General features: G+C 45.3%; 1 protein-coding gene across 2 annotated transcripts in view; it reads left to right on the top strand.

Moving 5' to 3' along the window:
• itfg1 (integrin alpha FG-GAP repeat containing 1) overlaps window positions 1-25000 on the top strand; it is a 136092-nt gene that overhangs the window by 80299 nt on the left and 30793 nt on the right. For both annotated transcript variants that reach the window (XM_084437098.1, XM_084437099.1), the window contains exons 12-14: window positions 1841-1949; window positions 16939-16988; window positions 18983-19061. In XM_084437098.1, coding sequence (XP_084293224.1) covers window positions 1841-1949; window positions 16939-16988; window positions 18983-19061 — 238 coding nt within the window. The remainder of the gene's footprint in view (window positions 1-1840; window positions 1950-16938; window positions 16989-18982; window positions 19062-25000) is intronic.

The raw sequence follows: 25000 nt of genomic DNA on the forward strand, positions 1-25000 counted from the left end.
CGCCATCCCACCACTCAGCCAGCTCCTTCACTCACTCATCTGACAGACAGACAGACAGACAGACAGGCAGACAGACAGACAGTCAGACAGACAGACAGGCAGACAGACAGACAGACATGCAGACAGACAGGCAGACAGACAGACAGACAGACAGACAGACAGGCAGACAGACAGACAGACAGACAGACAGACAGACAGAGAGAGAGAGATGGAACTAGAGAGAGGACGAGATAGAAAGAAAGAGAGTGAGAATGCATGTGTGCATTATGAAAGTTGACGCACAGTGGGCAAGGGGTAGCCTACTCCGGAGCGCGGTGGAGTCCGGAAACATAACAGGTCATGCAGTCAATAGATCTTGTTTTGAATGTTATTGTAATGCCCTTTGGTTATAATAGACTATCGCTACTAGAACAGTTTAATTAAAAAATGGGCAATGCTTTCTGCAGTTGGGTCGGATCGAGGTGCTGGGATGATCAACATTCTGTGGAGCAGAATACCACTTCAGTGATGATTAGGCCTACACAACTTCCCCATGACAGAATGTTTTGCAGAACTTATAATTCATTTCTTTGTAAATTATGAAAGGAAAATAATAACTTTACTTAATATCTTCACCCCCCCAAATGTAGTCATACTCTGCAATACAAGGCTTTAAGACATACGATTCAGTACACAGGTGTGTTTGATCAAGTGAAGATGATGTCATTGAAGTAGGCTATTCTAGAATAATACATGACAAAAAATTGCACTGGCCTACATCTTTATTTTCCCAGAGTGGTAATTGTTGTGAATATCAATCATTTCAAACGATATACTTTAATAGAAACGTCATGGCTTATCAAGTTGAGGTCCCACACCGTGCACGGCCAATTGAGTTAGTAGATGCTGAAAAGCTAGTAGATTCTTCCACTTATTACACAATTAGCAACAAGAGCCAAACTTATGTACAAGTCAAATACCACCTTGGGGATGTAATAGAATTGTACAACAGTTATAATGAGTGAGGGCGAGGGGTAATGTGTTTGTTCTCACCGGGCAGGTGTTGACTGAGGGCTGTTGAGTTAACACTGCAGACACCACTGTGTTAATGGAGGGGTTCAGTGTCTATCCAGCCTGAAATACTGAACGCAGAGAGACGCAAGGGACACACATTCTCTCACATTCTCTCTCTTTCACGTACGCACAAACACAGACCATTTCCCACACCTTGCACAGGCCACTGAGTTAATGGATGCTGAAAAGCTACTTGATTTGACCTCTTGTTATACAATTAGCAACAAAAGCCAAACTTACGTAGTCAGTTACCATCTTGGGATGTAATAGAACTGTACACTAGTTTGAATGACTCTGTGTTCCCCATATATGAAAAATGTATGGTCTTTCATTGTATTTTTGTCTACATGATTGCTGTGCTGTGTAAGATTGACAATAATTGTATTTTGTCTACATGATTGCTGTGTAGGATTGACATTAAAACAAAGAAATTATGACTTCGACAAAGCAATTGTGTACTTGTCAGTATTGATCAAACAACTTTATAATTCTGGTACTTCTAGTTCCAAGCATGAGTTAGTTAGTTATTTAGTTAATTAGTTACTCAGAACTAGTAATAAAATCTAAATTATAATATCTTATTAAGATAATTAAGGACAAAAAGCTTGAAACAAGTGGAATGCTGTAACATAAAAACTACCTGGTAAGAAGAAATATCTTGTCAGACAAAAAACAAGCATAATTGCCTTGATTTAAGATATTTCATCTTAGTTAGATTGTGTTTTTTGCAGTTGGTCTATCTGAGCCTGAGTTTTGTCCCTCATGTGTTTCCGTCTCTCGTTGGCAGGGCATACTAGACATGTTAGTTCTGAGCCGATCTGATGACAAGAAGGACTTCCTCATCCACGCTTTGAAGAACAACTTTGAAGCCGATGCCTACTTCGTTAAAGTGATTGGTGAGTTACTTAAGTTTCTCCCGTGAGAGATGTTTTGGTGTTTGATGTTGTGGTCGTCGTGTAGACATATGTTTGTTCCGTTCTCATGGACCCCATATCTCAGAAACGTCTGCTCTGGACAGACATGAATGGAAACTGCAACTTCACTGGTTGGTGGAGACATACAGTACAACTGCATTCACTAGCTACATTCTCTGCATTAGCTAGCTACAGTTAGCATCTCACTTTGTGTGTGTGTGTATCTATGTGTGTGTATATATATATATATATATATATCTGTGTGTGTGTGCGTGCGTGTCCGTGTGCGTGCGTGTCCGTGTGTGTGTATGTGTGTGTGTGTGTGTGTGTGCGTGCGTGCGAGTGTGCGTGTACAGTTCCCATCAGAGCCCATTTGTTAGACTGATATTCTGACATCAATAACAACATGAAACACTGTAGATGATACCTAGGTTATACCTCCCCCAGATCATACCTCCTCCAGATCATATCTCCCCCAGATCATACCTCCTCCAGATCATATCTCCCCCAGATCATACCTCCCCCAGATCATACCTCCTCCAGATCATATCTCCCCCAGATCATACCTCCTCCAGATCATACCTCCCCCAGATCATATCTCCTCCAGATCATACCTCCTCCAGATCATACCTCCCCCAGATCATACCTCCTCCAGATCATATCTCCCCCAGATCATACCTCCCCCAGATCATACCTCCCCCAGATCATATCTCCCCCAGATCATACCTCCTCCAGATCATACCTCCCCCAGATCATATCTCCCCCAGATCATACCTCCTCCTCCAGATCATACCTCCCCCAGATCATATCTCCCCCAGATCATACCTCCTCCAGATCATATCTCCCCCAGATCATACCTCCCCCAGATCATACCTCCCCCAGATCATATCTCCCCCAGATCATATCTCCCCCAGATCATACCTCCCCCAGATCATACCTCCCCCAGATCATACCTCCTCCTCCAGATCATATCTCCCCCAGATCATACCTCCTCCAGATCATATCTCCCCCAGATCATACCTCCCCCAGATCATACCTCCCCCAGATCGTATCTCCCCCAGATCATACCTCCCCCAGATCATACCTCCCCCAGATCATACCTCCTCCTCCAGATCATACCTCCCCCAGATCATACCTCCCCCAGATCATACCTCCTCCTCCAGATCATACCTCCCCCAGATCATACCTCCCCCAGATCATACCTCCCCCAGATCATACCTCCCCCAGATCATACCTCCTCCCCCAGATCATAACTCCCCCAGATCATACCTCCCCCAGATCATACCTCCTCCTCCAGATCATACCTCCTCCAGATCATATCTCCTCTAGATCATACCTCCCCCAGATCATACCTCCCCCAGATCATACCTCCCCCAGATCATATCTCCCCCAGATCATACCTCCCCCAGATCATACCTCCCCCAGATCATACCTCCTCCTCCAGATCATACCTCCTCCAGATCATACCTCCCCCAGATCATATCTCCTCCAGATCATACCTCCTCCTCCAGATCATACCTCCTCCTCCAGATCATACCTCCCCCAGATCATACCTCCCCCAGATCATATCTCCTCCAGATCATACCTCCTCCTCCAGATCATACCTCCTCCAGATCATACCTCCTCCAGATCATATCTCCTCCAGATCATACCTCCTCCTCCAGATCATACCTCCCCCAGATCATATCTCCTCCAGATCATACCTCCTCCTCCAGATCATACCTCCTCCTCCAGATCATACCTCTTCCAGATCATACCTCCCCCAGATCATATCTCCTCCAGATCATACCTCCTCCTCCAGATCATACCTCCCCCAGATCATATCTCCCCCAGATCATATCTCCTCCTCCAGATCATATCTCCTCCTCCAGATCATATCTCCTCCTCCAGATCATACCTCCTCCTCCAGATCATACCTCCCCCAGATCATATCTCCTCCTCCCGATCATACCTCCTCCTCCAGATCATACCTCCTCCTCCAGATCATACCTCCTCCAGATCATACCTCCCCCAGATCATATCTCCTCCAGATCATACCTCCTCCTCCAGTTCATACCTCCCCCAGATCATATCTCCTCCTCCAGATCATATCTCCTCCTCCAGATCATACCTCCCCCAGATCATACCTTCTCCAGATCATACCTCCTCCAGATCATACCTCCTCCAGATCATACCTCCCCCAGATCATACCTCCCCCAGATCATACCTCCTCCTCTTTCTGTTTGAGTTCCCCACCTTGTTCAGTCTCCCCCCAGCTCAGAGGAAACGCAAGCCAGGGTCCTGGTGACATTTGGAAAAGCTGACATTTGCAAAGCAATGTGTGTCCAGTAAAAAGCTGTTTTAATGCTGTCTAATCCCTCCTAATGAACCTTTCATTAACGAGGAAGAGAACAGCACCTCATTCACACACACACACACACACACACACACACACACACACACACACAGAGCTTGATATCAGGTGGGCGGAGAGCGAAGCTGCTGTCTGGTTAATTTACTGTGAATCTTAAACTTCTCCCTGACTGCCTCTCTTTCTGCCTCTCTCTCTCTCTCTCTCTCTCTCTCTCTCTCTCTCTGCCTTGGTGAGGCGTTTGGTGAGGAGTGATGATGTAGTTAGAGGCTGTGTTTGGTGAGGGGTGATGATGTAGTTAGAGGCTGTGTTTGGTGAGGGGTGATGATGTCATTAGAGGCTGTGTTTGGTGAGGGGTGATGATGTAGTTAGAGGCTGTGTTTGGTGAGGGGTGATGATGTAGTTAGAGGCTGTGTTTAGTGAGGGGTGATGATGTAGTTAGAGGCTGTGTTTGGTGAGGGGTGATGATGTAGTTAGAGGCTGTGTTTGGTGAGGGGTGATGATGTAATTAGAGGCTGTGTTTGGTGAGGGGTGATGATGTAGTTAGAGGCTGTGTTTGGTGAGGGGTGATGATGTAGTTAGAGGCTGTGTTTAGTGAGGGGTGATGATGTAGTTAGAGGCTGTGTTTAGTGAGGGGTGATGATGTAGTTAGAGGCTGTGTTTGGTGAGGGGTGATGATGTAGTTAGAGGCTGTGTTTAGTGAGGGGTGATGATGTAGTTAGAGGCTGTGTTTGGTGAGGGGTGATGATGTAGTTAGAGGCTGTGTTTGGTGAGGGGTGATGATGTAGTTAGAGGCTGTGTTTGGTGAGGGGTGATGATGTAATTAGAGGCTGTGTTTGGTGAGGGGTGATGGTGTAATTAGAGGCTGTGTTTAGTGAGGGGTGATGATGTAGTTAGAGGCTGTGTTTGGTGAGGGGTGATGATGTAATTAGAGGCTATGTTTGGTGAGGGGTGATGATGTAGTTAGAGGCTGTGTTTGGTGAGGGGTGATGATGTCATTAGAGGCTATGTTTGGTGAGGGGTGATGATGTAGTTAGAGGCTGTGTTTGGTGAGGGGTGATGATGTAGTTAGAGGCTATGTTTGGTGAGGGGTGATGATGTAGTTAGAGGCTGTGTTTAGTGAGGGGTGATGATGTAGTTAGAGGCTGTGTTTGGTGAGGGGTGATGATGTAGTTAGAGGCTGTGTTTAGTGAGGGGTGATGATGTAGTTAGAGGCTGTGTTTGGTGAGGGGTGATGATGTAGTGAGAGGCTGTGTTTGGTGAGGGGTGATGATGTAGTTAGAGGCTGTGTTTGGTGAGGGGTGATGATGTAGTTAGAGGCTGATTCATCAACGTGCAATGCCACGCACACACACACACACACACACACACACACACACACAAACACACACAGTTGAGATGAGGCGCTGTGCAGCTGTCCTTGTATGGAGGCGTAGCCGTTTGTGTGTATTTTTAACAATGTATATAACAGGTGGAAATGGGCTTTGGAGATATGAGGGTTTATGCAGTATTGATAGATTTTGAGTTTGAGTCAGAAAAACTATTGTGAGAACCCAATGGTAATTCTCAATTCGCGAATCGAGTTTTAGATCACAGCGAACATCGATCTAATTGAAATGTCAATGAGATTAAAACCTAGTTCTGCCTCTCAACACTATCCTCGTTGTCTAGGCGATGCCGTTGACTGACACATGAGGGGGCGGAGTTTGAGAGGTGGTCCCCGAACCCCCCTCCCCCCAGCCCCTCCCTGCCGTGTGTCACGTTGCTGGCGGCTCCCCTGGGGGTACGGAGGCTGAGTTCCTGCTGGCGTTTCGAGCGCTTATTGAGCGGCCGGTATCGACTTAGCGTCCGACTCTCCTGTAGATGAATTGAAATGGGAGCGCTGGACTGTGGGGGTGTGGACGCTGGACTGTGGGGGTGTGGGTGGTGGGGGGGGGGGGGAGGGGACTGGTTGGACGTTGGACTGGTCTAATTGCCAGGCTCGACGCAGAGCTCTGATACTGAGATTGGTCTTTTAGAAACTCACCTTCAAAAGGATCCTGAGATTTTTGCAATAGAAATGGATGCGCCTTCCTCAAAAAAATGATTTGTTATGGTGCTAAACCAAAAATATGAACATCAAAAAGGACATCAAAGAAGCATGTTAGCACTCACCAATAAAAGATACATGGACAGATCCTCTATTTCACCCGTTTATTTTGGCATCAATGAAACATGCTAACGTTTCGGCCAGAGGCCTTCCTCAGAGCAGGAATGAGCTTGGAATCAGAAGGTACAAGTAATGATCCACATTGACTGAATGAACCTGAGGCTGGGAGGGGCAGTAATTACCAGCTCCTCAGGTCCTCTTAAAGAGACAGTAGATGGGGCAAGTCACATGACACATACAGTATCAGCAGGATCAAATAGACCAATACAAAACGAAGGTAAAATGGTTACATTCTTTGTTACATTTCTTTGTTACATTTCTAATTTACATTTCAGCACTTCATTTAAATCATGAGGAATGCTGTTGAGAAGAACATTAAGATATGTTGAGATGGAAAGGACTACTACTACTACTGATTCAGACAACTAAGAGCAACTCTAGAATCCTGAGATTTGTTGCTGGTTTTGGTTTAGCTTGCCTGGATTTGATGGCATGAACGGAAGAATCTCTACGGTGCTAACCCCGCCCATGTGGCTGTTCAGGCGTCCTAAAGTGAGTGTTCCCTGTGTGTGAGGATGTTTCCTGACCCCGTGACCCCGGGCTTCTGGGTTGTTCCTGGCGCTGGCCTTCCCCTATCTTCCTATTACAGAAGGAATTCTTAAAGTCATAGCTGTGTCCTATCCTATCTCTGACCTCCTTAATTTAGGAAATCCTAACTATATCTGTAAATTTGATTATTCAATCGGCACTCGTCCTGTCGTGCCTGTATCTACATTTAGAATGTACAGACTGCCTTTTTAGAATGTACAGACTGCCTGTTTAGAATGTAGAGACTGCCTGTTTTTAATACCACTCCTCCATGGACACAGGCCCTCAATGGCACTGACTTGTCACTGGGCTGGCTAGCTATGGATATGCAAAGTTTCCCCTATAATTCTAACGAGAACGCTGCCACTAGCGGACTCTGAGATCGCTAACGTTTTTAGCATAAGTCAATGGGGTTTACCATAGCGAAAATTAGCATCACAGCTAATAGCAGACATAGTGGGCCACTCTGACACGACAACATCAAAAAAAATGTAAATAAATGAAATAAAACCAGACATTTAGTGATAACAATGTTGCTCACTTTGAAGTTCAAAATGTCCTAAACAATTCAGTTTTTCAAAACTAACTGCGTTGTGTCGGTTTTAAACTGGCTCGCTAATTTTGATGATATCGCTGCATTTTGGAATCCTGGAGAGGGGTTCCGTTAATGCCCATTCCACCCACTCCTAGGTACAGCAACGTTGGTACAGAAAATATGAAGGTAGACTCTCTATGATTTGTAATTGTAGGAGTCGGTTGCTTTAACGTTGCAGTTTAAAATGTCGCTAACACAAGTCGTCACAGCGTTTAGGCGTTAAGACTGCCCCTCTCACTCACTCTGTCACCACCTTAGCTAATGTTAGACTTGTTATGAATGAACTCCCACTATCACGGTGGTGTAGTCGAGCCCTAGGGCAGACAGATTACAGCATTGACATGGCCAGCAATCTCCAACTATGTGATAGCAGATTTACAAACTGGTGTTATCGTGATAAACTGACCGCATGTTTGAAATCTACTTGGTTACTTTGTACCCCACAAAATACAACTTTTAATAAATAGTGGTGCTGCCATTTTTGGCAGTTATATTGAATTTCAGACAGGACCTACAGTATGCCATGCTAATTTGGGATTGCTAATTTGGAAAATCCCAAAACTAGAATGGTTCTGTAATAGCTAAATTCCTATCCTAAGATAAGATCGGATTTTTTCCTAAATACAGTTAGGAAACATGTTTCTGTAATACCAGACATCCTAAATGTCATCCTGTACTGAGATGAAACAGGATTTCAGATAGTTTCTGTCACGAGGCCCCTGGTGTTTAACTCGCCTCTGGCGCCGCCGTCAGAGCAGCTGGTAAAGAGAGGAGTGGCCTGCACCCAATCAGCACGCAGAGACGGACGCAGGAAGAGGAGGAGCCGGAAGAAAGGAAGGAAGGAGAGAAGGGATGGCAGGGCTTAGAGAAAAGAGAAGGGAGGAGTGTGTGTATGTGAGTGAGTGAGTGAGTGAGTGAGTGAGTGAGTGAGTGAGTGAGTGAGTGAGTGAGTGAGTGAGTGAGTGAGTGAGTGAGTGAGTGAGTGAGTGAGTGAGTGAGTGTGTGTGTGTGTGTGTGTGAGAGAGAGAGAACTATATGAGCTGATTGGGTTTCTGCTCATGTATTAACATGCAGATTAGCTGCATTGAGAAACATCTGCAAGCTTTGTTCACTTCAGTCCCAGATACAGCCTTTCACTTCAGTTCCATATATATCGCCTTTCCTCATCCCTCCTCTCCCCTCTCCTCCTCTCCTCTCCTCTCCTCTCCTCTCCTCTCCTCTCCTCTCCTCTCCTCTCCTCTCCTCTCCTCTCCTCTCCTCTCCTCTCCCCTCTCCTCCTCTCTCCTCCTCTCCCCTCCTCTCCCCTCCTCTCCACTCCTCTCCTCTCCCCTCCTCACCCCTCCTCTCCCCTCTCCTCCTCTCCCCTCCTCTCCTCTCCCCTCTCCTCCTCTCCCCTCCTCTCCTCTCCTCTCCCCTCTCCTCCTCTCCCCTCCTCTCCTCTCCCCTCCTCTCCTCTCCCCTCCTCTCCGCTCCTCTCCTCTCTCCTCCCCTCCCCTCCTCCTCTCTTCTCTTCTCTTCTCCCAGTCTGTCTCATTTTACAGCTCTATAAAATGAATAAATGGAAAACTGTAATATCCCTTGTCCTTGGTTCTTCATGAATGTTATTTCACAGGCACTAGATAGATAGACACTATAAACTGTATATGTTCTCCACTAGCATGGGAGGCACATATACTGGGGGCCTGTTTGAGAATAGATATGAATGTTTTTAACATGAAGCGTGTCTTCTGTTCCACCCAGTCCAGTTCTCTCCCTCAGTCTGGGTGTGTGTAACACACATCTCTGCTCCGACTCTTAAAAGGCACTTTCTACAGCTACAGAGAGAATATTTAATCTCACATCTGCACGGTGGGAATGATTGATGGGTGAAGAGCTTCTCTCGAATGAGGCTTAAACACAGGTGTGTGTGTGTGTGTGCGTGTGTTTGTGTGTGCGTGTGTTTGTGTGTGCGTGTATATGTGCGTGTATGTGTGCATGTGTGTGTTTGTGTGTGCGTGGTTGTGTGTGTGTTTGTGTGTGCGTGTGTGTGCGTGTGTTTGTGTGTGTGTGTGCGTGTGTGCGTATGTGTGTGTGTGTGTGTGTGTGTGTGTGTGTGTACGAGTGGATCAGTGAGTGATGTTGCAGCAGGAGGGAAAGGCAGGGAAGGGCGTAGAACAGATCACAACGATATGATAGACATCTGGGATGACTTTAACACTGTCTCATCAGTCACACACACACACAAACACAGTAGTAGGGAGTTCAGTCACACAGTTCTGCCTCTCCTTTCAGCTGGCTCCTCCTCGCTCGCCCCCCCCCCCTGACTCGACTACCTCCCCCATTATTATTGGCAGCTCTATAGTCAGACACATTTACATCTCTCCCTTATCTGGACGCTCCTCCAAAGTTCACCGTTTCCCAGGTGCTCGAGACCGTGATCTCCATCAAACTCTCAAGCATCCTGGCCGGCTACTCCAAGGCCCAATCCATCATTCTACATGTAGGAAATGACATCAGAGCCAGGCAGTCAGAAGTCAAAAATCTAAAATTTAAAAAGATTTTAGAGCACTGATAAATTCCCTGCTAGACACTGGAAAACGGAAACTCATCTCTGGGCCCCTCCCTACCTGTACATACCGAAGGGGTGCTGAGAGATGGTCCAGACTGTTCGGGCTTCACAGCTGACTACAGGACTACTGTGCTTCCCTAGGAGTCCCCTTCATCTCCAACTATGACCTGTTCTGGGAGAGGCCTAGCCTTCTGAAACGTGATGAACGTGACTCCGCCCAAACCGGCTGGGGGCCAGGCTGTTCTCCCATAACATGACTTTCTTGTTTGTGGCAAAAAAATAAACCAAAAAATCACGACTTTACGGGTTGAGCGCAGTCAAATAATGTGATTTTTAAAAGTAGCTTTATTACACAAAAAAAGTAAGCATGCATAACCTTGCATTACTGTCAAACCCCCAGCAATGTACAGCCCACTTTCTATTGACATTCTATTAGGTGCTAATTCAACTGTATTGATAGGGCTCTTTCTCTGTGGACATCTATTCACATTCTTAATAGAGCGAGATGGCCATGGGTGAATTGACGATTTGCAAACAAAAGCCCTATTCGCAATCTATTTTTAGATTATATTGCATTATAGAGCTATTCTATCCTAGAACCTTACATGACCAGGTAGTCCGCGAGAATTGGACTAAAGCCTGTAGAGGTATTTTTGGTTTCAGGTTCAAGTTGTAGGCACACGCTTGAGATATTGGTCATTTTCCACAAGGAGAGATGCGCTTGTATGACTACAGACTGACTAGCTCTACCAAAAGGACCCTGCACATAGCAGTAGAAAAGGCAATTCACAAGTCATTCACAACAGCTTTTGGTTTATAGTGATTGCTTTGAGCACTTCAATTGAGTATTTCTCCTGACTGCACTGTGCAACATATTTGAGGGGTTATTTAGCAATATTGGATATATTCATTGTTCACAATGGTGGCAATTTGTTTCTCGGGTTTCACCTTTATGCCATTCTCCCGTCAAGTTAGATTTTCATGAATCCCATAGTTTTCTCAGAAGGGCATATTCTTTTGCGTGCATTGTTACTGTTGTATTATTCTGTTTTGCTGATGATGCAGGCTATGATGTACAGTATCAGGAGAAGTGTCTGCATGTCTATTTTCAGCACACTGCTCTGACAAAGCGCTTCACGTGTGCTTCCATGTCCTGTGCATGGTGCCCGTGCAAATAGCCTACAACCAGACATTGACAAATACATTCACTAAATGGACAACAGTGTTTATATTTTTTTAATTATGAGATAAATAAAACATTTTATTTCTGTCTTCTGCCTGGCTCTGAGTGTGTCTGAGTCACAGGCAGACAGGTGACAGGCTGGTACTGTCCTTTGTCCAAGATGATGGCCCATTGTGACAGATCATGGGGTGTGGTAGGGTCGCTTCAATACAAGTCAATGGATTTCATAAAATGATCAATAAAATCCTACAGGATTCATACTTTGTGGCGAATTTGATGTCAGAACACCAACGGACATCAATTACCCCCTTGGTGAGCTTCTTGTCTTTGAAATCGAGAGTTTAACATGTTTTTACATGTATTTTTCACAGTGCCCCCCCACATCCATTGTATGACCTAAACGGTGGTAGAGGAATTATCAGACTTTCTCAAAAGTGCTAGTTTTGTCAACGTTTTGATCTGAACCATTGTATATGATCATAAATAACCTTAAAACAGGGCTAAACATGCATTTTCCCTTTACTACTCCTTTAAGTTGATGAAATTTAGATATGTATCAGACAACACCAAAATCACAAAGCGGAAAAAAATTCATCACACCCTGAGGGGGTGAAATAAACATTTCCACCAAAAACTGATGCAGAAAAGTCTCAAATTAATGCAGAAAAATCCACCAGAATGCAGGAAATTAAGTGTGAAGCTCAAAATTTCTTGCGGAAGGACCCCCAGATCCCCTGCTTATTATGCCCTCCCTATTTGTGTGTGTGTGTGTGTGTTTGTGTGTGAATCTGTCATTCTTACAGAAATTATTCCTAGAGCCTTAGCCACCTGCAGACTCTCAACTCCTCCACCATCTACGCCAGATGACTCACACCACTCACACCACCTCTGAACACACATCTTCCATACAGACCGTCATGGACACACACACACACATGCGTTCACACACACACACACACACACACACACAATGGCGACTTGTACTGTTGATGTATGTTTTTGTAAACAAACACATGCACACACAACCCACACACACACACTGAAACCCACACACTCACACATATTGGAGACTTACACTGTACGAGGAATGTTTGTGTAAACAGACACACAGAGCCCCCACGCACACGCAACATATACTGACAGTCTATTTTTGCAGTCTGCATTCAGCAATCCGCCTCCATTTCATCTCATTCTGGTAAGAAAAAAAAGTGTGTGTGTCTGACGGGGGTCCGTTACACAAACTAGCAATCACACACACAGTCTCATCTATATCCCGGAGCTGTGGCATGGCCACTGGGTCGTGAAGGACACTGTATACATGGCCCAGTAGCTGTCTAGCACCTCTCTCTCTCTCTCTCTCTCTCTCTCTCTCCTCTCTCTCTCTCTTTCTCTCTCTCTCTCTCTCTCTCAGACACACTCCACTGCTTACATCAGGGACATCTATGTGAAGTGTCAGTCAGCCCATTGATTGGACGGACTCATTCTGTTAAGCACTGTACTTCATATTCCAGCTCCCCTTGGACATTAAAGCCCCACCCCTTGGTCAGCTTCCAGTACAACCCTTTCCATAACATAGATCATAAATCTGTCCATTGAGTTAGGTAGCGTAGAGAAGGAATGGAAACAGGCTAGGGTTGTGCCACTATTGAAATAAGGTTGAGCATAGAAACTATAGACCCGTCTCCATCCTAAGCCTGACATCGAAGGTCCTAGAATAAACTGTCCATGAGATAAATGACTATATTCAGGTCACCTACATGATTCGTGCAGATCAGATGAGAAATGTGTGTGTGTGTGTGGGACGGGGGGGGGGGGGTATAGAAAGACAATAAATCTGTGAGTGTGAACATTGAGATTGGGCCAATGGAGTGCGGAAATCTGATACTGTGGATGTGTGTTTAGATCTGTATGCGCGTGCATTGACAGTCAGTAACCAGGCCAGGTCCAGCCTGGCTTATGTGCGTGGCTGGCTTGTTTCTGTTCAGGACTGGTAGGACAGAAGCTAGTCACGCCACTGAAATAGCTGTGAATTGAAATAACATGAAATAATGTCTGATAAATTAAGATAGGTCTTGTCGCCTGGACACATCAGTTCCAATCTCCCAATGCTAATCCAGCACAATAAGAGCGGGATAGCCAGTTAGCTCATGAACTCACAACAACTAGCAGCAGCTTCCATAACATTAATGGTAGCGGTCAGTGGCTAAAGCAGTTACACTGATGATTACTGTAACGTTAGCTATTTTGCTGATATTGGTTCAACTTCTGTTTCTGGACAAAAGTAAGGGATAAAAAGATTGGAGTGAAAGGATGAACATATGGTGGTTTGGGGTATAGTTCCATGAAATCATCCCCACCGGTTCTTGAACCCCGATCTCCTGTGCGGGAGTCCATTGCTTTCACCGCTACTCTACTTGTGCAGTGGAGATCGGCGGGCTGATTTTGGTGTCCTTCTTTATTTTGGTGTGCTGGGACTACAGCCTCTTGTGGTGACAACAGAGAAATGCAGGTCAACATTCAACAAAGGGAGGGAGGGAATGAGAGATTGATAACCGGACAAACGCTATCCTAGGTGTGCTGGCTTACAGCCACGCACAAAAACAAAGTTTCTAGACAGGAAATCAAAGTACCTTGATGTTTCAACCTTGAAGACATGACTGGCAGTAGCTCTGGTCCAAAGCCATTTTGATTATGCTTGTACATGTTGGTACAGTAACATTCCCAAAAGACTAAAATACAAACTGCACAAAATCAACTTATCAGAGAAGTTTTGAAACTCCCTGCATGTAGTCACCTAGACTTTCCATTTTAAAGTCCTTGGAGGCTCAGAGTAGAGGATAGAGTGGCGATGCTAAAGCTTAGACTGGGAATCTATTTTGATCAGGCACCAAGCAATTTCAGAGGGTATTTTAGATGGGTTAGTGAATCCCACAACCACAGCACCAGGGCTGGTGACTCCGATATGAACATGTTTAGATTTAGGACATCAGTAGGTAAATGTACCTTCACTTTCTCCGGAGCTATAGTTTGGAGCAGTCTTCCAGCATCACTAAAATCTATAGACTCTAAAAATCAGTTTAAAGTGGGAGTAAAAAGTGTCTGTTTGCAAACCTGGAAGGAGAGGGACTCACCTTCTATAGGAGGGTCTGTCTTTCACTTACATTACCTCACCTTCTATAGGAGGGTCTGTCCTTCACCTACATTACCTCACCTTCTATAGGAGGGTCTGTCCCTCACCTACATTACCTCACCTTCTATAGGAGGGTCTGTCCTTCACCTACATTACCTCACCTTCTATAGGAGGGTCTGTCCTTCACCTACATTACCTTACCTTCTATAGGAGGGTCTGTCCTTCAGCTAAATTACCTCACCTTCTATAGGAGGGTCTGTCCTTCAGCTACATTACCTCACCTTCTATAGGAGGGTCTGTCCTTCACCTACATTACCTCACCTTCTATAGGAGGGTCTGTCCTTCACCTACATTACCTCACCTTCTATAGGAGGGTCTGTCCTTCATCTATATTACCTCACCTTCTATAGGAGGGTCTGTCCTTCATCTACATTACCTCACCTTCTATAGGAGGGTCTGTCCTTCATCTATATTACCTCACCTTCTATAGGAGGGTCTGTCCTTCAACTACATTACTGTACCTTCTATAAGAGGGGTTGTCCTTGTCCTATCAAAGTCAAACAGAAACGTGTTTTATAATAGTCGAACACCTTAACACTAATTGAGGACATACTGTATGATGTACTGTGCCTTCTGTTCAAACATAACTGATCTAAGATCAGTGTTCAAACAAGGGAACCGTGGTCTAATCTCTATGACATATCGATCGACTGTGTCCTTCTTTCATAGCTAACAGCAGTTCCAGCTGATCCTAAGTTAGCCTTACCAATTCTTATACATATCTAAGGCATATCGCTCTTCAGTGTTGTCTGTGCATAGCAAGCAGGTGCTCCGCCTGATGATCTGGGGCCAGCGTACGCCCGGCATCTCTGGTCACGGTCAGAGTTCTCCTTCACGCTCCCGTGAATGATTCGCCCATGTCCTCTTCAGCATGGCCGACATCAATCGTATTGACAAAAGATACGAGTCACCAACAAAAGGTTTCTGGAGGTCGAAGGGCATCACATTTCAATGTCACACATACACACACACACACACACACACACACACAAACATGCAAACACACAAGTACACACACAAACACCCACACAGAACAACTCTTAGAAAACACAGAAAAACATAGACACACTTCCTTACTTACCCCCCAATAAATTGATAGACCCCCCCAGGCAATAGCAGAGAGATTTTCATGTTTTGGCGTCTGATTGGGCAGGTTTTTATGTGTTGGCTTCTGATTGGGCAGGTATCATGTGTTGGCTTCTGATTGGGCAGGTATCATGTGTTGGCTTCTGATTGGGTAGGTTTTTATGTGTTGGCTTCTGATTGGGCAGGTATCATGTGTTGGCTTCTGATTGGGCAGGTTTTTATTTGTTGGCTTCTGATTGGGCAGGTATCGTGTTGGCTTCTAATTGGGCAGGTTTTTATGTGTTGGCTTCTGATTGGGCAAGTTTCAAGTGGTGGCTTCTGATTGGCCAGGTTTTCATGTGTTGGCTTCTGATTGGGCAGGTTTCAAGTGGTGGCTTCTGATTGTGCAGGTTTTCATGTGTTGGCTTCTGATTGGGCAGGTTTTTATGTGTTGGCTTCTGATTGGGCAGGTTTTTATGTGTTGGCTTCTGATTGGGCAGGTTTCAAGTGGTGGCTTCTGATTGGGCAGGTTTCAAGTGGTGGCTTCTGATTGGCCAGATTTTCATGTGTTGGCTTCTGATTGGGCAGGTTTTTATGTCTTGGCTTCTGATTGGGCAGGTTTCAAGTGGTGGCTTCTTATTGGACAGGTTTTCACATGTTGGCTTCTGATTGGGCAGGTTTCACATGTTGGCTTCTGATTGGGCAGGTTTTCACGTGTTGGCTTTTGATTGGGCAGGTTTTCATGTGTCGGCCTCTGATTGGGTAGAGCCTGCAGATGTGGATGAAAGCAGAGCTCTGCAGCAGATCAGCGAAGCAGCTGTAGCATCCCGCCCCATTAACATGCACATCTAGTCGTTCCTCCTGTTGCTTATTAAAAAGTCTGGAAGTGTGTCCTCGGGGCACATACTGTATCTGCATACACAAACACACACACATCTTATTATACTGAGCATATTTATGTTCTATGTTCATTTGTTAATCCTAATATCTCATTACTACTGCATTTATTTATTTTCAATTCCACGCTGCTCGGGGGAGAAAAACAAAACAAACAAAAAAAACTCCGGCTATCAAGCCGACAATAACGACAATTAAATTCATTGGTGACTATTTTAATTGTCGTTTTTTGTCGACAATGTCGACTAAACGTTGCACCCTTAGAGTGTGTCGGCCTGCGTGTGTGTGTGTGTGTGTGTGTGTGTGTGTGTGTGTGTGTGTGTGTGTGTGTGTGTGTGTGTGTGTGTGTGTGTGTGTGTGTGTGATGTCAGGGTAACCAGCCCCTGTCCTTCTCCTCTTTCTCCAGTGCTCAGCGGACTCTGCTTGGGCTCCAGTGACTGTCCTCACCATGTCAAGGTAAGACTATATGCTCTGTCCATCTGTCCACCTCTCTATCTCTCCCTCTCTTCTCACCTCCCTGTCTTCATCTCTCCTTCTCTCCCTGCTTCTGTCACTCCTATCCAGAGCCAAAGACACCCTCGCAACCTCAGCTGTCACCCTAGTGACAACCATTGTTATAGTGACATGTGGTTCTGGTCCTGTTGTCCAGGTGACAGGCGTAGAGTTGTCCTGTTCGTGTTGTTTGATGTTGTGGTTATTGTTATTCTTGTTGTTGTTGTTGTTGTTGAGGCATGATGGATGAAGGAGACCGTGGGCTGATACTCTTCTCTCCATCCTCTGAAGTCTCTCACATCTATCACTCCCTCTCTCTCTCCTCTCATCACTCCCTCCTCCCACATATATCACTCTCTCTCCTCTCATCACTCCCTCTGTCCCTCCTCCCATGTTTGTCTATCTTTCTGCCCACCTTCACGAGGCTCTTTGATCACCCTGTCTCCCTCTCTCTCCTCTCCCTCTCTCTCTCTCTCCTCCCTCTCTCTCCTCCCTCTCTCTCTCTCTCTCCTCTCTCCTCTCTCTCTCCTCCCTCTCTCTCTCTCTCTCTCCTCTCTCTCTCTCTCTCTCTCTCTCCTCCCTCTCTCTCTCTCTCCTCCCTCTCTCTCTCTCTCTCTCTCCCCCAAGTCTCCTTTACCGTCTCATGTCTGTCTTTTAGTCTGCTACTCTGTCAGTCATGAACTTTAGAAATAAGAGCAAGTTAAAAAAAGAACATTAGTTTAAAAAGCATGTAAATAATATAATAAAACTAACAGCAAAATAATATAATAAAACTAACAAATAATATGATAAAACTAACAGTAAAATAAGGAATACGGTAAAAGTGCAAGTCGACAAACACACACTAGATAAAAGCCATGTGTTTTAAGTTTTCTTTTAGAGATACCCAAACTCTCTGGCAGACTGGTCCATAGTGGTTAAAGACAGACTGTTCTACAGACTTGTCCATAGTGGTTAAAGACAGACTGGCCCATGTTGGTTAAAGACAGACTGGCCCATAGTGGTTAAAGACAGACTGTTCTACAGACTGGTCCATAATGGTTAAAGACAGACTGGCCCATGTTGGTTAAAGACAGACTGGTCCATGGTGGTTAAAGACAGACTGGCCCATAATGGTTAAAGACAGACTGGTCCATAGTGGTTAAAGACAGACTGGTCCAAGTAGTTAAAGACAGACTGGCCCATAATGGTTAAAGACAGACTGGTCCATAATGGTTAAAGACAGACTGTTATATAGACTGGTCCATAATGGTTAAAGACAGACTGTTATACAGACTGGTCCATAGTGGTTAAAGACAGACTGTTATACAGACTGGTCCATAGTGGTTAAAGACAGACTGTTCTACAGACTGGTCCATAGTGGTTAAAGACAGACTGTTATACAGACTGGTCCATAGTGGTTAAAGACAGACTGTTATACAGACTGGTCCATAGTGGTTAAAGACAGACTGTTATACAGACTGGTCCATAGTGGTTAAAGACAGACTGGTCCATAGTGGTTAAAGACAGACTGGCCCATGGTGGTTAAAGACAGACTGGTCCAAGTAGTTAAAGACAGACTGGTCCACTATGGAGTGGTTAAAGACAGACTGGCCCATAGTGGTTAAAGACAGACTGGTCCAAGTAGTTAAAGACAGATTGGTCCATAGTGGTTAAAGACAGACTGTTAGCTCACCCACCCACTTTCAGGAGCTCCATCCATTGCTAAAATGGCAGTATAATCTGTAAACTGTAATCTGTAATCTGAAAATATATTTGCATCCGTTGCTAAAACTGCAGTATAATCTGTAATGCTTCTTTGTAACCCACTTTGTGGTGATATAACAATACAGTTTTCCTGTCCGTTCGTCCGTCTGTCTATCCATTCCTCCCTCCCCACTGGGACCCTATCTCACTCTCTCTCCTCCTCTCTCTCTCTCCTGCTTTAAAGCTAACCCCGTTTTCTCTCTGTGCTGCAGCCGTTTGGTGTGAACCAGCCCGGCCCGTATGTGATGTACACGTCTGTGGACTCCAACGGCTACCTGAAGAACTCCTCCGGTGAGTTCACAGTGGACTGGACCTGTGTGACATGTGTTTGAGTACTGGAACTATGTGTACTAAATGTGTTTGAGTACTGGAACTATGTGTACTAAATGTGTTGCAGCAGCTTGCATAGCAACAAGTGTTTGAAGCTCTGTGTGCTGATTGGTCACACATCGATGGCTGTTCTGGGAAATGGGATCCGCTCAATACAGAAACTCTTTATTTTCTCGTTTTTAGGTTGGGCCGCACAACACTCTATCAGAACCAGACAGGGGGAGAGGGGGGGGGCAGAGAGTCGGAGGGAGAGAAAGAGGGAGAGAGAGAGAGAAAGAATATTGCATTAATTGACTTGTTTGTTGTGAGCAGAGAGAGAGAATAGAAAAAGCTTTCCTCTGAGGTAAACCTGACTGGACAGCACTGAGCCAGGAGGAGGGAGGAACAATGAGCTTCTTTCAAAGCTTGTGGTTTGAATGCTTGTGTGTGTGTATGTGTAACGTGTGTGTGTGTGTATGTGTGTGTGTGTGTGTGTGCGTGTGTGTGTGTGTGTGTGTGTGTGTGTGTGTGTGTGTGTGTGTGAGAGTGTGTGTGTCTGTGTGTGCATGTCTGTGTGTGTAGTGCTCTGCTGTGATCCTACCATCCTCTCTATCAGCCAGGTTGGCTAGAGATGGGGGGAAAATCCATTTAGTTGCAAATCGCAATTCTTGTGTGTGATGATTTTTAAATTGCCATGCTGCCTAAAATCTCAATTTGTAAATAATTTTTTTTATTTTTTTATTTTATTACAATTGTATATGAGGCGGAAAAAAGTTCATGCAAATATGCTCATGATTTACTTCTGGCTAGAGCTGAACGCTTTACAAAGTTCACGTACAGTAGTAGCTATCTAGGTTAGGTGACGATCAGCTTAAAGAAACACATTAGTGCAGTTTGTATGCAGTTTAAGGGGCGATATATTCAACAATAATAGGGCACATTTGTATTTATTTATTCTATTTTCTGGCTGCCCTGTGAGTCCATGTAAAGAATTAAATAAAATTTGGAAATATTCAACATTAAGTTAATGTTAAGAACTTGTTCATGTTAAGATTAAATAAAACGTATATAAAAGTTCTAAGAGAATTTCATATCGTAATATCGAAACGCAATACATACAGAATCACAATGACCACAAAAATCTTAATAATCCCAAACAAAATGTGCCAAAATCCCCTGCAATATTCTTCTGTTGGTATTCACTCTTGTTTTGACTTGCTTGGTGGATGATTGCACTGGATGATTGCTCTCTCCCACAGTAATAAGGGAAAAAAAGCACATATTGACCATTTTTACATTTCAGTCAGGGACTGAGTAGGCTAGACTGTACATGAAACTTGAAAGAGTATATTATCCAGCCACAAACCAAGATATTTGTACTCAGTGACTCTCTCAATACGCGAGCCATTACCCGTTAATAAATGGAGCCTATCATAATCAGTAATCCTGGCTCTAGAAAACAACATAAACTTAGATTTTCTAGGATTAAGGACTAGTTTCAGATTGGTGAGAGCTTCTTGCATCACATTAAAAGAAACCTGCATGTTCTCAATGGCTTCCTGAACAGTATCCATAATACAATAAACAACTGTATCATCAGGATATAGATGAGCATGACAGCCAGTTAGTGCAGAGACAATATCATTAATATAGATGGTGAAAAGGACAGGACCCAACACTGAGCCTTGGGGAGCACCTTTAGCTAGAGACAAGAAATCAGATCAAATGTTACACAATTTTACACACTGGCACTTTGACGACAGATAGTCCTGAAACCAATCACAAGCACCTCTATCCAAACCAATACTAGATAGTCTATTTAAAAGCAGGTAGTGAGTAGGTAGACGGCTGTATCACATGCTTTTGAAAGATCTACTGTACAAAGAGGGCAGCACAATGTTTCCTGTTGTCTAATGCCGAGATGATGTCATTAGTAACAAGAGTAACAGCAGAAATGGTGCAGCGATTAGCTCTGAATCCAGATTTGTGAGTACTTAAAACTGAGTGATTTGAAAGAAAATATTTCAATTGGTTATTTGCCAAGGTCTCCAGAACTTTGACTAAGCATGGTAATCTGGAGATAGGACGATAATTATCCATCTTATCCCCATCACCCCCTTTGTGTAAAAGGCAGAAAGGAGAAATGACATGGTCCAAAGGGGGAATGCAACCAGAATCAGTATCCATTGGAGCAAGCCCAGTATACAGCCTATCAAAAAGTGCCCAGCCTCACAGTGTTAACCCGCCACAAGCATAGCCCCACTTGTTGCTAGCTAACCTGTGCCTAACATTAGCTAGCCACTAACGTTAGCGTTGCAATGATCAGACACTTCAGTTCTCCCCCGCCACAAACCTACGTGAAACACTGGTTTCTTTTAGCTTGTATTGTATTTGTAGTATTTCAGAAACACACCAGCTTGGGTTTAGCTAATACAGTAACGTTAGCCGGGGGTGGGGGGGGGCTTACCTTCTCGTGAATTTCGGGATGACTGTTCTCCAAATGCGCTTTAAGTTTGTTGTATTTTTGCCAGTCATTTTCACCCCACACGGTTTACAAATGGTTTTGTTTTCCTTTGCATCAAATATGAAGTTTATCCAGATGTCTGCTCTCCTCTTTCTCCCGGTGTGTGCGAACGTTGACAAAGACATTTCTGAACTGTGGTCATTTACTGAACAGTTCAGGCGCAGCAGTCGTATGCTGTTAGTTGACTTCCCGCCGGGCGGTGTAGCAACGGTACTATTCAAATGTAGGCCTACACACAGGCTACCTGTAGGTTGCATCCAACTCGTTCTATTAATACACCCATGATCCAACTGCGCACATCCCGAACCTCGACATTCTGATTTGAACTTTTCCCATACGTCCCTCCATAACCATTTTAGTCTAGTTTTTATTTGTTGACGAAAATGTGAATAGATATAGTCATAGTTTTTGTCATCATACATTCATTTTTATTTAGTTATCGTCTCGTGACGATAACCCAAAAAATGTCGTTGACGAATAGTTTTCGTCATAGTTCTCGTCAACGAAATTATCACTGCAGCCTCAGTGAAGTGCTTATTAAAAGCAAAACAAATATCATTTGGATCAGAGATTACATGATCATCTACATTAACATCTACATTAATTTATTTAAGTTCACAGCACCCCAGAATTTTGCAGGGTTCGAATGGGAGTGAAGAGACTAAATCCAAAAAGTAGTCAGATTTAGCTTTCCTTGCAGCTGTCGTGCATCTATTTCTAAGTTGTCTAAAAGAAAGACGGTCTTCGGTATCCCTCATGCGTCTGGCACGGGACCAGGCACAATCCTCCTCAAAACAATATGTGGCCGTGTTTTCACCAACAATCAATAGTGATCAACTGAGAAAGGCCCAGATTACCACTCACTTCTTTCAAGTAACCAGAAGCAACACTCTGCCAGTCCAGGTTAAAATCCCCCATCACTATCATCTCCAAATTTGAATACAAAGAGAGTATATCAGCCATTCTGTCAATAGCGCTGACCTCAGCCTTGGGAGGCCTGTAGACACCAATCACAAATAATGAGCTACCAGGCCCCAGTTCAACCTTCAATACAAGCAGTTCAAAACACTTTGGAATAGTAATGGCATTCACCACAGAGACAGACAGGCAAGATTTTACATAAATAGCAACCCCACCACCCCTGCCAAATCTATCGATTTGATATAAATTATAGTGCTGCAGAGCTACAGAGGAGTCACTGTCAGATTTTTTAGCCAGGACTCAGACAATACCAGGACATCAGGGTCAGCCTGACAGACTAACATTTTCAGATGATGTAATATATATTGGTGAAGGAGACTTCTGTTTAGATGAATGAATGAATTAAAGGCAGTTGTATTGTTTAGACAAGCCAGGGCGACTTCTAAATCAGATGGGACAGAGCCTGGAATGACAGGGGACTGGGTCAAGGAGTCTCTCAGTGCGATTCACCGGAGGCCTAGGTCTAATAGATCAAATTTGAGAGGCGGACAGGGATCCTTTTTTTTCTTAGATATTTTCGTTAGGGCTTTTGAGCTTTAATGGGACAGGACAGTTCGGGAGAGACAGGAAACATGGGAGAGAGAGAGGGAAGGACATGCGGCACAGGACCCGAGCCGGGAATAGAACACTGGTCCGCCGCGCGAAGGACTAGCCTTCATATGGGGCGCGCCTTACCCAGTGAGCTACCGGGGCGCCCCACGGGCAGGGATTCTAACCGTGATTCTAGTGGGTATGTGCTGAGGACTCGCTGTCACATGGAGAGGTAAACAGTCATCAGAAAGCCCTGATGAAGCCCTATCCGAAGGAGCAGGAGGTCTATATTCATGGAGTAAACAGTCGTTAAAACGGATCGGACTTACCACACATCAGACCCTGCAGGACATCAGGGCCAGGTCTAAACTGACTGACAGAACATCAGACCCTGCAGGACATCAGGGCCAGGTCCATACTCACTGACAGCAGACGGGCGCCTGTCCTGCTGGGACGAAGGCCGTCCTGAGCAAAGAGGTCCCGTCGGTTCCAGAAGTTATCGATGAAAGGAACCCTCAGCTGGCAGCAGTAGCCTGTCAGCCAGATGGGGAGCTGGCGAATCCTGCTGTATTTGGCGTCACCATATTGGGGGGAGGAGAAGGAGATGATGCAGGTCTTGCCCGTCAGCAAAACAGTGGCAATCAGAGCCTTGAAGTCCTCCTTCAGCCGCTCAGACTGTTGGAGCCTGATGTCATTTGATCCAACGTGGATGACGACAGATGAGACCAGGGGATGATCATTAATGAGAGATGTAATGACAGAATTGATGTCTGAGACCTTAGCCCCTGGGAAGCAGTAAGTCTGAGCCTACAGAACTACAACATGGTGCACCATAGAAAAGTCTACTATAAGCACAGATGCAGGGGACTTGACGTGCACGGGGGGCACTGGAGACCACTGCTGGCGAGAGGGCACCTGACGCTGATCCTCTGGTGGAGGATGGTTTCTCCGATGGTGGCCAGGTGGAGGACCAGGCTGACTGCACAGGACCAGGGGGGGGGGGGGGGGGGGGCGCTCAGAAGTTAGCGTGGCAGTGGGGGACCGTTAAGGATGAGGAGTGAAGAGAATGGAGCCTGAACGTCAAAGAGGGTGGCTGGGGGGCACTGGTAGGGGCTCAGCAGGATCCGAAGATGATGAGGGGATGGGGCAGCTCACACTTCCAGGCCTCTTGCGTCCCAGAAGAGCCTAGGAAGAGATCCTCATCCCTTAGGCCCACGTAGCTATTCTCCAGGAGAGTAGGCATAGGGGGTGAAGAGACGACATGGGAAGAGTTCCTCCCTCACTTCCTGTTGTTGCGCTGGATGACATCCGGGGATTCAGAGGCTTAGGGGTGGCGCATGACCTCCTAGGCTGTGCTCCAAGCTCAGGCCAGCTGACCTCCCCAAGGCCCATAACCCCACCCAGGGGCTTCAGCTCTCCAGCCATCGGTAGGTCATTGAGAGGCGGGCAACTGCTGTCTCGGTCAGGCACCAGTGTGTCCAAGAGTTGTTCAGTCTGATGTATGGGAGGATGAGTGGAGGGTGGAGATTCTACCCTCCAGCTCCACAATGTTTGGGTTGCGCTGGATACATCCAGAGAAATCTGGGGCAGCAGGATGTGGTGTCATCTGTCCCTATGGAGAGAGGAGCAACTGCCAGTACAGGAGTAACAGAAAATAGCAGGGAAAGTATCAGGCAGGCTGTACTGTAGCAGGGTGGGCTAGCTCTAACACAGGGCGAAACTAATACACGGGGCCTCACAAAGGAGGTCGTGGTGGTGAGGAGATTAGACAGCTAGCACAGTATGGATGATAAAGTAGCCTGTGGTGAAGAAGGTAATAATAGCCAGGTGGATGGCACAGTGCGGGACTTACACGCGAGGACTCCACACAGGAGTCCACAACGGA

The sequence above is a fragment of the Borostomias antarcticus genome, assembly GCF_949987555.1.
Source record: "Borostomias antarcticus genome assembly, chromosome: 4".
Taxonomy (NCBI): Eukaryota; Metazoa; Chordata; class Actinopteri; order Stomiiformes; family Stomiidae; genus Borostomias; species Borostomias antarcticus.